General features: G+C 34.1%; 1 protein-coding gene across 2 annotated transcripts; it reads left to right on the top strand.

Moving 5' to 3' along the window:
• The first annotated feature begins 4,126 nt into the window (after window positions 1–4,126).
• On the top strand, window positions 4,127–12,354 carry entpd8 (ectonucleoside triphosphate diphosphohydrolase 8). 2 transcript variants are annotated; one of them, XM_079627856.1, is made up of 10 exons: window positions 4,127–4,264; window positions 4,545–4,679; window positions 5,879–5,942; window positions 6,030–6,180; window positions 6,289–6,448; window positions 7,034–7,264; window positions 7,392–7,658; window positions 10,775–10,885; window positions 11,018–11,152; window positions 11,450–12,354. In XM_079627856.1, the coding sequence occupies exons 2-10, from the start codon at window positions 4,554–4,556 to the stop codon at window positions 11,642–11,644; spliced, it is 1,440 nt and encodes a 479-aa protein (XP_079483982.1). In that variant the 5' UTR covers window positions 4,127–4,264; window positions 4,545–4,553; the 3' UTR covers window positions 11,645–12,354. The 2 variants fall into 2 exon arrangements, with proteins under 2 accessions (XP_079483982.1, XP_079483981.1); XM_079627855.1 differs by having other exon boundaries at window positions 5,825–5,942.
• The last annotated feature ends 50 nt before the right edge of the window (window positions 12,355–12,404 follow it).

Below are 12,404 nucleotides of genomic sequence, written 5' to 3'. Positions count from 1 at the left end.
CAGTTTTCATGTGTTAATTATATTTTTTTATAAGTTATAAGTTATGATATGATAGAGCAGGTGTGGTTCACATTGCAAAAACTAGGCTACACAAAATTGTAAGATTAAATATTTTACAGTTTACAAAAGTGTTCCCAAAACATATATTGGAGTTGTAATATAATCGTTATTAGCAGGTAAACAAAGTAAATGTTTAAACAAATAACAAAGTGCATTCACTGACATTTGCCATGAAGGTCTATTTTAAAGAGTCTTAAAATTAAGCTTTGACCTTTACTTTTGTTACAATTATTTATAGCGTAATTTTACAGTCAGTTTAGTTAGTCACAATTTCCCGTTTAAAGACATCAAAAGGCTGATATCTCGGTCTATCAAACATCAGCTTATTATATTTCAATGGTTTACATGCATGGTTTTGTTTTGTTAAAATTCTATGAACAGTGTATAGTCTGACAGAGTGCTGATAAAGGAAACAAGCAGAAATATTGGTGTGACTCAAAAGTTTACATGTCCCCAATAAAAGAGCACAGTTTATTATGCATATGTTATTGCTTTTTATGCATAATTGCTATAAGATATATTTACTGTTGATTTATGTTCAATAATGGAATTAAAGCAAACTTAAACAGATGGACCATACTCGTCCTTAAAATTACAGGATATTACTAATAAAATATGACTGAATAGACTAATGAACTGATGAGTTGAGTCAGGTCTGTTAGCTCAGGATGGATGAAAAGCAATTAATTCATCTAATTAAACTATCAGAAAACAGAAAATAAATGCATACAAAAACACAAATTGAAGATAAAAATATAAAATGTATATGTGAAAGGACAAATAAAAATACAGTACACTTACAATAACAGCCTACATAATCTACATGATCTATTATACACTATTATGCAGCCTAATTGACAGTATATGAAAATAAAAATGCTAAAAAGTAAAACAACTATGAAAAGGGTATTTTTTTAGCATATAAAATTAAATTATATATTTATGTGCCTTCTGTAACCGTAGCAATCCTGTTGTTTTCCACTGAGGAAAATGATTTGTTAAAAACATTCAAACAAATGTATGGATTTAAATGGAAATGAGGCTTTGAACATTTATTGAGCTGAAATGGAAAATGGAAATATATTTAAATATATTTAAATATTTAGATGATAACGTTTTTTCCTCATCTTTCTTCATCCTATGTATTTCGCCAACACTTGATCCATTAATACTAACACTTTCTCTTCTCTTCTATTCTATATAGGTATATATAAAAATGTAAAAATTTCTATTATATATTGTTTTACATACTGCGTTAGACTAAAAGGGTCAAAGCACTTACATATTGTTGTTGCAACTGCTTCTATTGTTCTCCTCATGTGTAAGTCGCTTAGGATAAAAGCGTCTGCTAAATGAGTAAGTGTATTTTGAAAAGCACTATACAAATAAAACTGCATTGAATTCATTGAATTGAAAATAAATATACTGTATGTCATATGATGTAATACTTTGTACACGTATACACTTTGTACACTTAATGTCTCACCAAACAGAGAAGCTGTATCACAAGAAACTTTCAAAATTCCTTTTTACAGATGATTGTGCATTGACACAAATTCTATAGAGCACAAAAAGAGGTACGTCATTGTTTTCTCCCCATTTTCTGGGCATCTATAAGTTACATAACTAAGCTGTCACCAACCAAAACCACAAGGATATGATAGAGTACAATGACCTTTATGCTTCGTTATTTGCATATAATCACTTCACTGCATATAATGTCATGTTAGGGTGAAGAAGTAGGCTATTTTTCAGGCCAAATCAGTACCATTGCTGCATGCGACCAATTAAAAAATTAGTTATAGCAAATAGCAATAAATTAAAAAAATCTTTCTATTTGTCACAGATTTCACTTTTCAAAGTGTAGTGAGTCATAAACCTGTTTTAAGACAATGTCACTGTCCCACAATTATCAAACAGAGATTTATGCACCTGCCATTTACTGCTATTACTTATCTCTATTGTATAGGCTCAAATGTTCAGAACATGAATATCTGAACATAGGGAGTGAGCAACAGGTGTGATCGCGTGATTGAGAACAACAGCTTAGGACACCAGAAGGTATTCATACAAGATTTAAGCGGTGATTTACGATATGTCCTGACCGAACCGTGTCTTTTTTCTCGCTAATTTAAAATTGAGCGTGACCGTGAACAATTTGTTTTCTTTGTGTTGAAGTACTGCAAATCCCTGTATCAGGATGCTGAGGTGATTAAACCAATAGGTGTTTGTCAAATCTAATCGCCCATTTCCATAGTGCCGAAATGCACTGAAAGAGTCTGGTTACCCTAATGTGTTATCCATTTAAAAGAATATCAGTTTTTCTTGCCATTTACAGTATCCAAGAGGTAACTTTTACAGTAATAGCTGCTCATATAAGACTAATGAATTCCAGACTGCTCAAAAGTCTGTGAAGGAAATATCCATTCATCAACCAACTACTGTTGAGTTTTGAGTCATTCATTTATTATTTATTTATTATTAATTAAGGAAAAAAGAATAATCAGAAAATCAGTCCTATAGAAAAAAAAGGAAGATTGACAAGTAACATTTAATCTAGAATGTACTGCTATTGCAGGTTGCAACTTATTGGTGGGCAAAAAGTCCATAGAGTTTAAATGTATTTTAGAAGTACATATATATTTGTAAATGAAAGATTGTGGAGGCTATCCTAAGCCTCATGGATGGCATGGTGTAGCCTACTCAACGCCTAGAAAGATCCTATGTCCAGGCATTAGCTGTCTTTGGGGTGGTGTTCCCGTTTATTTCAAAGGTAGAAAAGGTATTTTACATAAAATGGTACTTCACACAGTGCTAATTAATAAAGTGCTGTTGTGCTGTCACGGTGTGTTCCCCGCCGCCATCCACACCTTCCCCTAACTGATTGCCACACAAATATACCCAACTCCCAGTGACGTGCCACACCCAGTGCAATACAAATAAGTAATAGCTAAATTATCTAAAAGGTTAATATAAATGGCTCCTACAAAGATATTTGAAGAATGTTTCATCATGTGGACCCTATTGACTTTCGAGACAAAAACATTGCATTTTTCCAAAAATTTACTTTTATGCTTCCCAAGATAATATTCATAACAGATAACCTGAACTGTGTCTTTGTTGGAAATACTGGTTTTCGTAATGTTAGTGATACGCAAGGATGGTGAGTCATTTTGCTTTGACTTCACTGAATGGTGTTCAACTCTCCTGTTTTTTTATTTTTTGTTTTTTATATTTCCCCCGTCCTATACACTTTTGAAAGAAAAAGCTCAATATAGAACATTAAAGGGTTCTGTCAGGTGCTTAATTTATAGAACATTTTAGGGGTTCCCATCATGAGATCATTTTATGGATTTAATTAATTTAAAAAAAAACTTTAATTAAACAGCTTGTAAACATATTTTTTCACAACATTAAATTTAGAAATAACCCATTAAATATGAAAGTATATCATGCAATTTAAGACATTTGTCCTAGACTTTTTTTTGCGCATTATTTAAAATTGAGTCAAGAACCTAAATGACATATAAGCCTATAGAACCCCATTAAACCTTTTTTTAATGGGTGCTTTTCTGTTTTCAGCCAATTTTTTTAAAGACTAAATACTTTTTAGTGTAGGTTAATAAGATTTCATAACATTGTGAAGGAGGTTTAATTCTGACAACGTTAACACAACTTTTGCTACAAATTGCCATCTGTGTAAATTTGTGTTGTGCTACAATGTTAAACCAAGGACGTTAACACAGCAGAGTCACAGAGAGATTAGTTATTAAGTAACAGCTGTTATTGGATGAGATTAGCGCATGGTATCGGTTTTATTCAGATAAAGTTGTTTATCAGTTCCTGTCAAATTCTTTTCCAGGACGTCCTGTCAAATTCTTTAAAACAAACTTCAATTCAACTTTTGACATTAATACATAAAAAATAAGAGAAGATATGTGGTCCAATTAAGCATTGAGCTTGTTATCCAGGAAGTGTGTGTGTAGCACCTAACTGTGTGTGTGAAAGAGGAAAAGTTAGTGAGTGTGTTATGTGTGTGTGTAATGAGCTGAAGATATACCGGGGAAGTGCGAGTATAACGTCAGTTCTCATAGGCCCATGCTGGAGTAAAGGTCTGGAGGTATCAACATTGTACACCGTTATTTTGCACGTCTCATACGTGTGTTCATAAAGAAAGTTCAACTGGTAAAGGAGAGGAAAAAGGGTAAGACACTTGCTTTTTCTCTGATCTGTTATGTTATATGTCTCGACCTGCCAATCAGCTTTAAAATAACAAAGATCAGTGGAAGATCTGGTTAATCATTCACTCTCTTAAACTTGTACACTTGTACTTGAATGGGCATGTGAAAGATAAACAAAGCTATGATAAATTAATGTGTCTTAACCAGGATTTGACTATTTCACTGTGGCATGTCATGAAATGAACTTTTTTTGTGGATGAACTTGTCGTACCTGTAGTGCTTATTTGTTTTGTTTCTGGACAGATTGCAGATATGGGATTTCAGATGAAAGCTATAATATTGGGTGCTGCAATGGCAGCCGTAGCTTGTACAACCATCATCGCTTTGGTTCTCTCTCTTGCTAATCATCAGACTTTGGATCAGCCATACTCAACACAGGTGCAAAGCAAACACGCTCAACTGTCAGTTACGATGTGGTTTTGTATAGATTTTGAATAGATTGGGAGTAAGTCGAGGCATTCACCAGAGTCCTACCAAGTTATTTTTCATGTCTGCTGACAATGCCTGTGGATTATTTAATGTAGATCACCTGAAACGGATGTCAGTATTTGCTTTATCGGATACTATTATTATATATGTGTTGTTGGGGACTGAGGATATTTGTAAGCATGACTTCTCTGGTCATTCCTACAGTTCAATGCTTTTGAAATATTTTAAAAGTCCCTTTTCATGCTCCACTTTTCTCTGCTTTAAAAAAATATTCATGACCCTTTTTGTAGATGACAAACAAGAGACAGGAAAGTGGAGGGAGAAAGAAGAGAAATGGGATCGGGACATGACATCCCTGTGAACACATGCACCATTTAAATGAACACATTGTATTTATATTTTATTTAAAACATACTGGTTAAGATATTCATTAGTAGAATTTAGATTTTATGGACACACATTTAACCCCTATTTTGACTCATTTAAAACAAACAAAATATTTAAAAAAAATTTTGTTGTTGATTAAATTGAACATTATCGTAAAACTAGGACCAACAAAAAGATGTACAAAACCTTCTAAAAACACAAACATCAAAATAACACTTTTCAGCTATACAAGATAACATAGCCCAAGTTGAAATGTTAATATACAAGTATATTTGAAATTCATTAGGCTAAAGCTGTTGAAATATTGTTCATTATTTGTTCATGATAACTAATGTTAACAAACATGCAACCTTATTGTAAAGTGTTACCAAAATTACTATAATGTGCTATAATTTTAAAAATCAGTTAATTTAGTAAATTTTGCATGAATAGTCTGTTTCTTAAAACAATCCAAGGTAACAAAATGAAAAAGGCATAGCATGTCTTTTAAGACCACAAGCACAACGAATAAGCAAATAAATTCTAATTTCTCACTACAAACTAATAGTGAAGCACTGTTTTAATAATCCTGTGGAATAACATGAATATGATATAGCTATTGTCAAACGTTTTCTCTCAGGATGTGTTTGCTTCTCTCAGGAAAGTAATCACACCCAATAAATCAAGATTTGCCCAAATTTATGGAACTCTTTGTCTGACTTCCTCAGTATGGGATTGTGTTTGATGCCGGCTCCACTCACACGGCCCTCTTCCTGTACCAGTGGCTGGGGAACAAAGAGAACAACACTGGAATAGTCTCTCAGAAACAGAGCTGTGATGTGGATGGTGAGGACAGCACTGGAAACTTAGACAGCTTTTTGTTCTGTTATGCTGCAAGTTCAAGTACATGTATTTAATTTCTTTTTTTAATAGGTGATGGCATATCAAGCTATGTCGAGAACCCTCCGGCAGCCGGAGAAAGTCTTAAGAAATGCTTGGATATTGCCAAAGCAGTAATACCAGAAGGACAGCGGAAGACTACACCTGTGTACCTTGGTGCCACTGCTGGCATGCGGCTTCTGAAGTGAATCGACTGATCAACATCTGGTTGATTTATCATAAAAATTAAAATAATGAAAATGAAAATATTAATTTATATTTGCATAAATGATCAGTGTTATCGTTTTCACAGATTACAGAACCAAAGTCTAGCAGACAGCATTCTCGTAGAAGTCACCAAAACAATCCAAAGTTATCAATTTGATTTCCGAGGGTCCAGAATACTCTCTGGCATGGAGGAGGGGGCTTATGGCTGGATCACCATCAACTACCTCTTGGAGAGCTTTATCAAGGTGACTGATGGCTTTCCAGGTCTGATGAAAAACGTTCAGCCTTTTTACATTTTCAAAAAACATCACTTTATATATACAAGTCCGATTTATAAGCTGTTTTCTTCATGGGGACCAAAAAATGTCCCGACAAGGATTTCTGAAATTGCCATATTTTGGGGGACATTTTGTCCCCATAATGTAGGGTTTACCAGGACCACACACACACATGCATGCATGCACGCACACACACACAGGATTTAGTCATTTAATATTTATGAAAAAGATTCAAATTTGTACACTTATATATGTGTTTAGAACAATAGTTCATTAATTAAAAATCAATTTGAACAACCAACATCAATGCAACATCAATAACTTTAAACTAGATATTTCCTTATCATCTCGTATATTTTTTATTTTCCATTGGTTCTAAAGGCCACTGAACATTGGTACAATGGAAGTTGCGATACTATATTCATTCTAACATAAGTTGTTTTGCCAACACTGAATCAAACCAATCAATAAACAATAGAAATTATTTTAATGACTCTTAATTACTTCTCTTTTGTTAGAACATCCAGTACCTCTTCATTGTTTTCCTTGCAGCACACTTTTGAGGGCCTTTGGATCCACCCTAAAGCAGGAAAGATCCTCGGAGCTCTAGATCTTGGTGGTGCATCAACACAGATCTCATTCACCCCAAAAGACCCAGTGAAATTCCCAGATTCAGCTTTTAATCTCCAGCTCTATGGGTACAAGTATGAGTTGTACACATACAGCTACTTGTGCTACGGCAAGGACCAGGCTTTGAAGAAACTTCAGGCATACCTTCACAAGGTTGGTTTTTAAAGGCTTCACGTATCTGTACCATACCAGTTTTAGCGCTGTTATGTAGGTTTAGAAATAAAGTGTCTTAAATTATGGATACATTAAATGTATGATATGGTGTTTTTGCTTCATCCAGACTGCTGTACCAACATCTATTATCAGTCACCCTTGCTACCACAAAGGAAATAACGTCAGTGTTACTTTGGCTGAGCTTTACAACTCCCCTTGTGTGGTCAAACCAGACAATTTTAACCCCACGGCTACAGTCACTTTCTCAGGAACGGGAAATTCATCCCTCTGTCTTTCTCTAATGGAGAATATTGTTAACCTCACCGACTGTGCCTTATCACCAGACTGTGGTTTCAATGGTGCCTATCAACCTCCTGTCAATGGCGAATTCTTTGTGAGTGTTGCTTTCCTTATCAAATCAACTTCATTAATATAGCATTATATTTAAGTTAGGAAGGAAATGAAAACACAATTACTGTGGGAAGATATAGAATAACACAAAACACAACTTATTTTACATTTAATGTATTTTACATTACCTTACATGGACATGCAAAAACACAAAAAGTTATACAATATTTGATTAAGTCTATTTAGCAGTGTTGTGTTTCCTGCCACAGCAAAGGAAATAATATCTGACCTGAGTTTTAAATCTGCCGTCTTAAATATGATGTGTATCTCTAAATAATGTCAAGAAACGAGTTGCCCTGCACACAAAAACAACATTGGCTTCAATGCAACCAGTTTATCAGATTAAATTACAAATTACTTTTTGGTTAATCAAAAACATGCAGGGTGACGAATGCGGTCTAAATCCTGAACGATTGAGCCGGTTCTTTTAAAGGGCACCTATTATGACATTTAAAATGTTCCTAATGTTGTTTAGGGAGTCCCCAACAACAGTTTTACATGCATGCAATGACAAAAAACACTTTTGTTGTCGTATAATATGCATTTATTTTTACCTGATTTGCTCACCGACTCCCAAATGAATCGTTCAACGACTCGTTTTTCAAACCCCTCCTTTGCGCGACGCTAATCTGCGTTGATTGGTCAGATGACCCAGCAGTGTTTACACGAGGCTGAATCCAGCTTCTTATTCGCAGCTTCTTATTCTTATTTTTAACACGGAGTACAATGATGCTTTTATCAATTCAATTTTGTTATAATAATGATTATAGTCCACTGCTTTATTTTGTAGTAAAACAAAAACAAAAAATAAGATAAAGAATTTAATGTTAGCGAGCATAGCCCAGAGTTCATATTGTAAAAGCACAATCAGTCTTTGTTTGCGTTAGCCCGATGCATAAACATAACGTTTTTACAAAAAAATTTTTACAAAAAAATGCAGTTACGTTACTAGTACGAGGTATTACTCTATTCTTTAAGACAACTCCGAAAACAACGACAAACACTTCACATATCTCAATACAATTGTCATTGAAGACCTAGAAGCTAAACGGTGCTTACACAACAAACAAAATAATTAAGCATGCTACATAAGACATAAAAGCAACAATTATTAATAACACTTACAGGTTGTGATACGGAGGAGGAAGCTGATGCAAATACACTTGGAACTGAATCTTCCTTCAATATCAGCCGACTCGCGAATCCAAGTTTGATTGCATTTAAGCTGGTAAAGCAATCGTCTTCAAAATGGCGCGAACAAAGCACAAGGCTCGGACTATACTTCTGTGGTATAGTTGTATATATAAATTGTAGCCACTTAGTCTTCAAATGCTCCAATTGGGCAGATGAAAAAAGTTGGCTTTTGAGCCGCACTTCAGAACACAGCGTCTTGTCGCCATGATATTTTCCCTGGCCTTGGAGCGCAATAAGTGGGCGTATCGTATTCAAATTAACTTGACAAGTTGACGTCATCTAGTCAGAGAAAAAGCTTCGGTCTTCTAACGATTCATAAAAATGACTCAGAGTCGACTCTTACTTTTGAAAGACAATAACTTTATATACGGTGCACTTTCATATTTCAAACTTTGCAGGATGTTTTTGTTCACTTAGATCTATGTTACACACTACATGAAAGGTAAATTTCTAAATTCCATAATAGGTGCCCTTTAATGAACAGTCGCTAGTAATTTATTACATGTAATCTGGATGACGTAATCAGTTCCAAAAATGAAGTACTTGTAATTAGATTATATTACAGTTTAAAATATAGCCTCATAATCAGACTATAGTTACTTTTTTATTGATTGCTTGATTACATGTTATTCTCACAATGGCAGTAAATTATTTATGAGTCTGATTCTCCCGGCTATTTTAAAATTTCCTTTCTAAAAGAGGCTACTGCTTATACGTTCAGAGGGTTTTCCAAGTTTGTGGAATTGCACACACAGACCAGCCATTAGTCATGTGCCTATATCACTGAAATCTGAGACGCATTTGATCACTGGATTTACAATAATCATTTCAACAACAAGTGTGTTCTGCTAAATGCAGAACATTGCAGCATTGCATATCTAATCAGCTCCTTGCGAACACATTGATTATTATTTGAATTATCACTCAGTGAGTCATTTAACCACCTATATACATGTCTTTGGAAGGCAAACCACAGTCAAACACATTCAAATGTACAAATAATCGTCATTTCATAATTAAATGCAAACCAGGGATTCCCCGAATTTTTTTGTCAACTGAACCTTTTTTTTACCTAATATATATACTTGAAGTAAGTTAATAAGTAAGGTCAATAATAAAATAAAAATCTTAATAACGACAATAATACAATTAAGCTCACGGTTCTCTGATGTTGGTTAATGGTCACATGACATGCAGGTAAACAAAACAAATATTTCGGTAACACTTTATTTTACAGTGTCCTTGTTACACGTTACATGTAGTTACAGTAGGAATTGCTATAAATTGTGCATAATTACATGCAACAAACCCCAAACGACACTCTAATCCTAACCCTATAGTAAGTACATTAAGTACAAGTTAAGTGGAAGTACAAGTTAATTAATATTACTCAGTACTTAAATATATAATTATTACACTGTAACACAAACACCTTAAAATAAAGTGTAACCAAAATATTTTTTAGTAAGTGTTTCATTGTTTTTATTTTTAAATTCATTTGAATTTTATGATATAATTAATAGCTTTTCATTAAACGTATACAAACCCCTTGCATTTCCATCACAAACTCCAATCTGGGAAACCCTGACGTAATGTAAGATGTAATGTAAGTTAGGTCAAAAGTAATCTACAAGTAATCCAAAAGTAGTCCAATTATATGTGTAATGTAATTGATTATGTTACTAACCAGTAACCGACTACAATTTGTAAGTAATCTTCCCAGCTCTGTTCACTCTGATGAATCCTTCACTGAACTTAGTCCATTAAAGTGGTTTCTAAATGAACAAATAAAGAAGTAGCTTATAAGTTACTCTTTTCAGTGAATCGAATTATCCTCCTTTTTGTTGTTGGTGCTTTAATTCGTGTTTTTCATGTCTTAAAATAACTGTTTAATGTCCATCGCAGGCTTTTTCAGCATACTTCTACACCTTTGACTTCCTTGGTCTCGCCCCAAAAGCTCCACTGACACGGGTTCTTTCCACTATTGAGACTCACTGCAACAAAAACTGGACCACTGTGAGTCCACAGATACTATCACAATACATTGTAATCCTACATTTTATAGTAACCGCGAAGTGATCACATGATTAAATAGTATATTTGATAATGCTGATCATAAAATTCATGGACCGTTATTCCTCTCTGCAGCTTACTGCTGAAAATCCAGCCATTAAAGCGAAATATCTGAGAGAGTATTGCGCTTCAGCTCATTATATTATGACTATTCTACTGAAAGGATACAAGTTCAATAACACCTGGGATCAAATCTCTTTTGAGAAACAGGTAAGGAATACAGTTTCATCAATGTAAATTATTAGTCTTCCTGTATTGCAATGCAGCTGTTCAGTGATTCATAAATCATATGGGACTATAATGTAATCTTAATTGCTCAAAAGCACAATGACAGTAGCTCATAAACAGATGTCATGTGTCTCAATCAATATACCAGACGACCTCTGCTCCAGCAGTATAAGAAAAACTCTTCGAGGAATCGCCCTTTATATGGCACCCCTGACATAAAGCCTGTCTTATCAGTGTGATGTGGGGATTTGTACTCACATGACCTTATGATGGTTACAGGTAGCAGACACAGATGTTGGTTGGACTTTGGGCTACATGCTGAACCTGACCAACATGATTCCCTCTGAACGCTCCAGAGCGGTGACAGGGGTGGCGCACAGTCAATGGGCGGCTCAGATTTTCTTCATCGTTTTTGCCCTCTTCCTCTCTCTACTTATTATAGGCATCCTGTTTGTCCGTGATCCAAAGCACTAAGTTGTTTGTGTCATGAGTGAATGTGTATGTTTACAATAATATTTATCGCTTATATTTCAGATATGAAGATCGACAAGCAACTCTTTTGACTACTATTTCAGATGTTTCCTTTACAAAGAAAGAATCTATACATTTTGACATTATGATAGCAAAAATGAGACGACTTGCCAAAAATATTGCTTTTTGTGAGTTTAAGTTATTTAAATTAGCGTCTTGTTTTGAAGGCTGACTAGTTATACCTCAATGATTTAGTCTGTGCTAGCTAATAATTCAATAAATTAAGTTACAGAGATTTTTCATCATTTATAAAAAGTTTTTTATTTGTATGTATTCATTTTCACCTCCACTCAGCACTCAGCACTTACATTTAACAGACATTAAATACATTTATAGTTACATTAATATATGTGATATAAAAATTAAAGTCCAAATTTATAAAACACTGAAATTATATTTCCCTTAAACATCGATATATATAAGCAGCTTATATTTTGCCTTTGCTTTTTGTGAAGTGTTTGTAGTACACTACCTTCAAAAGTTTGGGGTCAATAAGATTTTAATATATATTTTGAAAGTGTAAATAATTCCTGTGATGGCAAAGCTGAATTTTCAGCATCATTACTCCAGTCTTCAGTGTCACATGATCCTTCAGAAATCATTCTAATATGCTGATTTGGTGCTCAATAAACATTTCTCAATTATCAAGGTGGAAAATGGTTGTTCTTATTAAAATGCCTGTGAAAGTTGCGATACATTTTTT

Source organism: Phoxinus phoxinus (assembly GCF_949152265.1).
Source record: "Phoxinus phoxinus genome assembly, chromosome: 11".
Taxonomy (NCBI): Eukaryota; Metazoa; Chordata; class Actinopteri; order Cypriniformes; family Leuciscidae; genus Phoxinus; species Phoxinus phoxinus.
The sequence above is the reverse complement of the archived record's forward strand: the minus strand, read 5'-3'. Positions and strand labels throughout refer to the sequence as shown.

Bases quoted from the DNA above. Each gene is read 5' to 3' on its own strand.
- entpd8 (XM_079627855.1), top strand. From the start codon at position 4,554: ATGGGATTTCAGATGAAAGCTATAATATTGGGTGCTGCAATGGCAGCC. The intron at 4,680-5,824 runs GTGCAAAGCAAA...TGACTTCCTCAG, and splicing joins ATCAGCCATACTCAACACAG to TATGGGATTGTGTTTGATGC. The intron at 7,265-7,391 runs GTTGGTTTTTAA...TGCTTCATCCAG, and splicing joins TTCAGGCATACCTTCACAAG to ACTGCTGTACCAACATCTAT.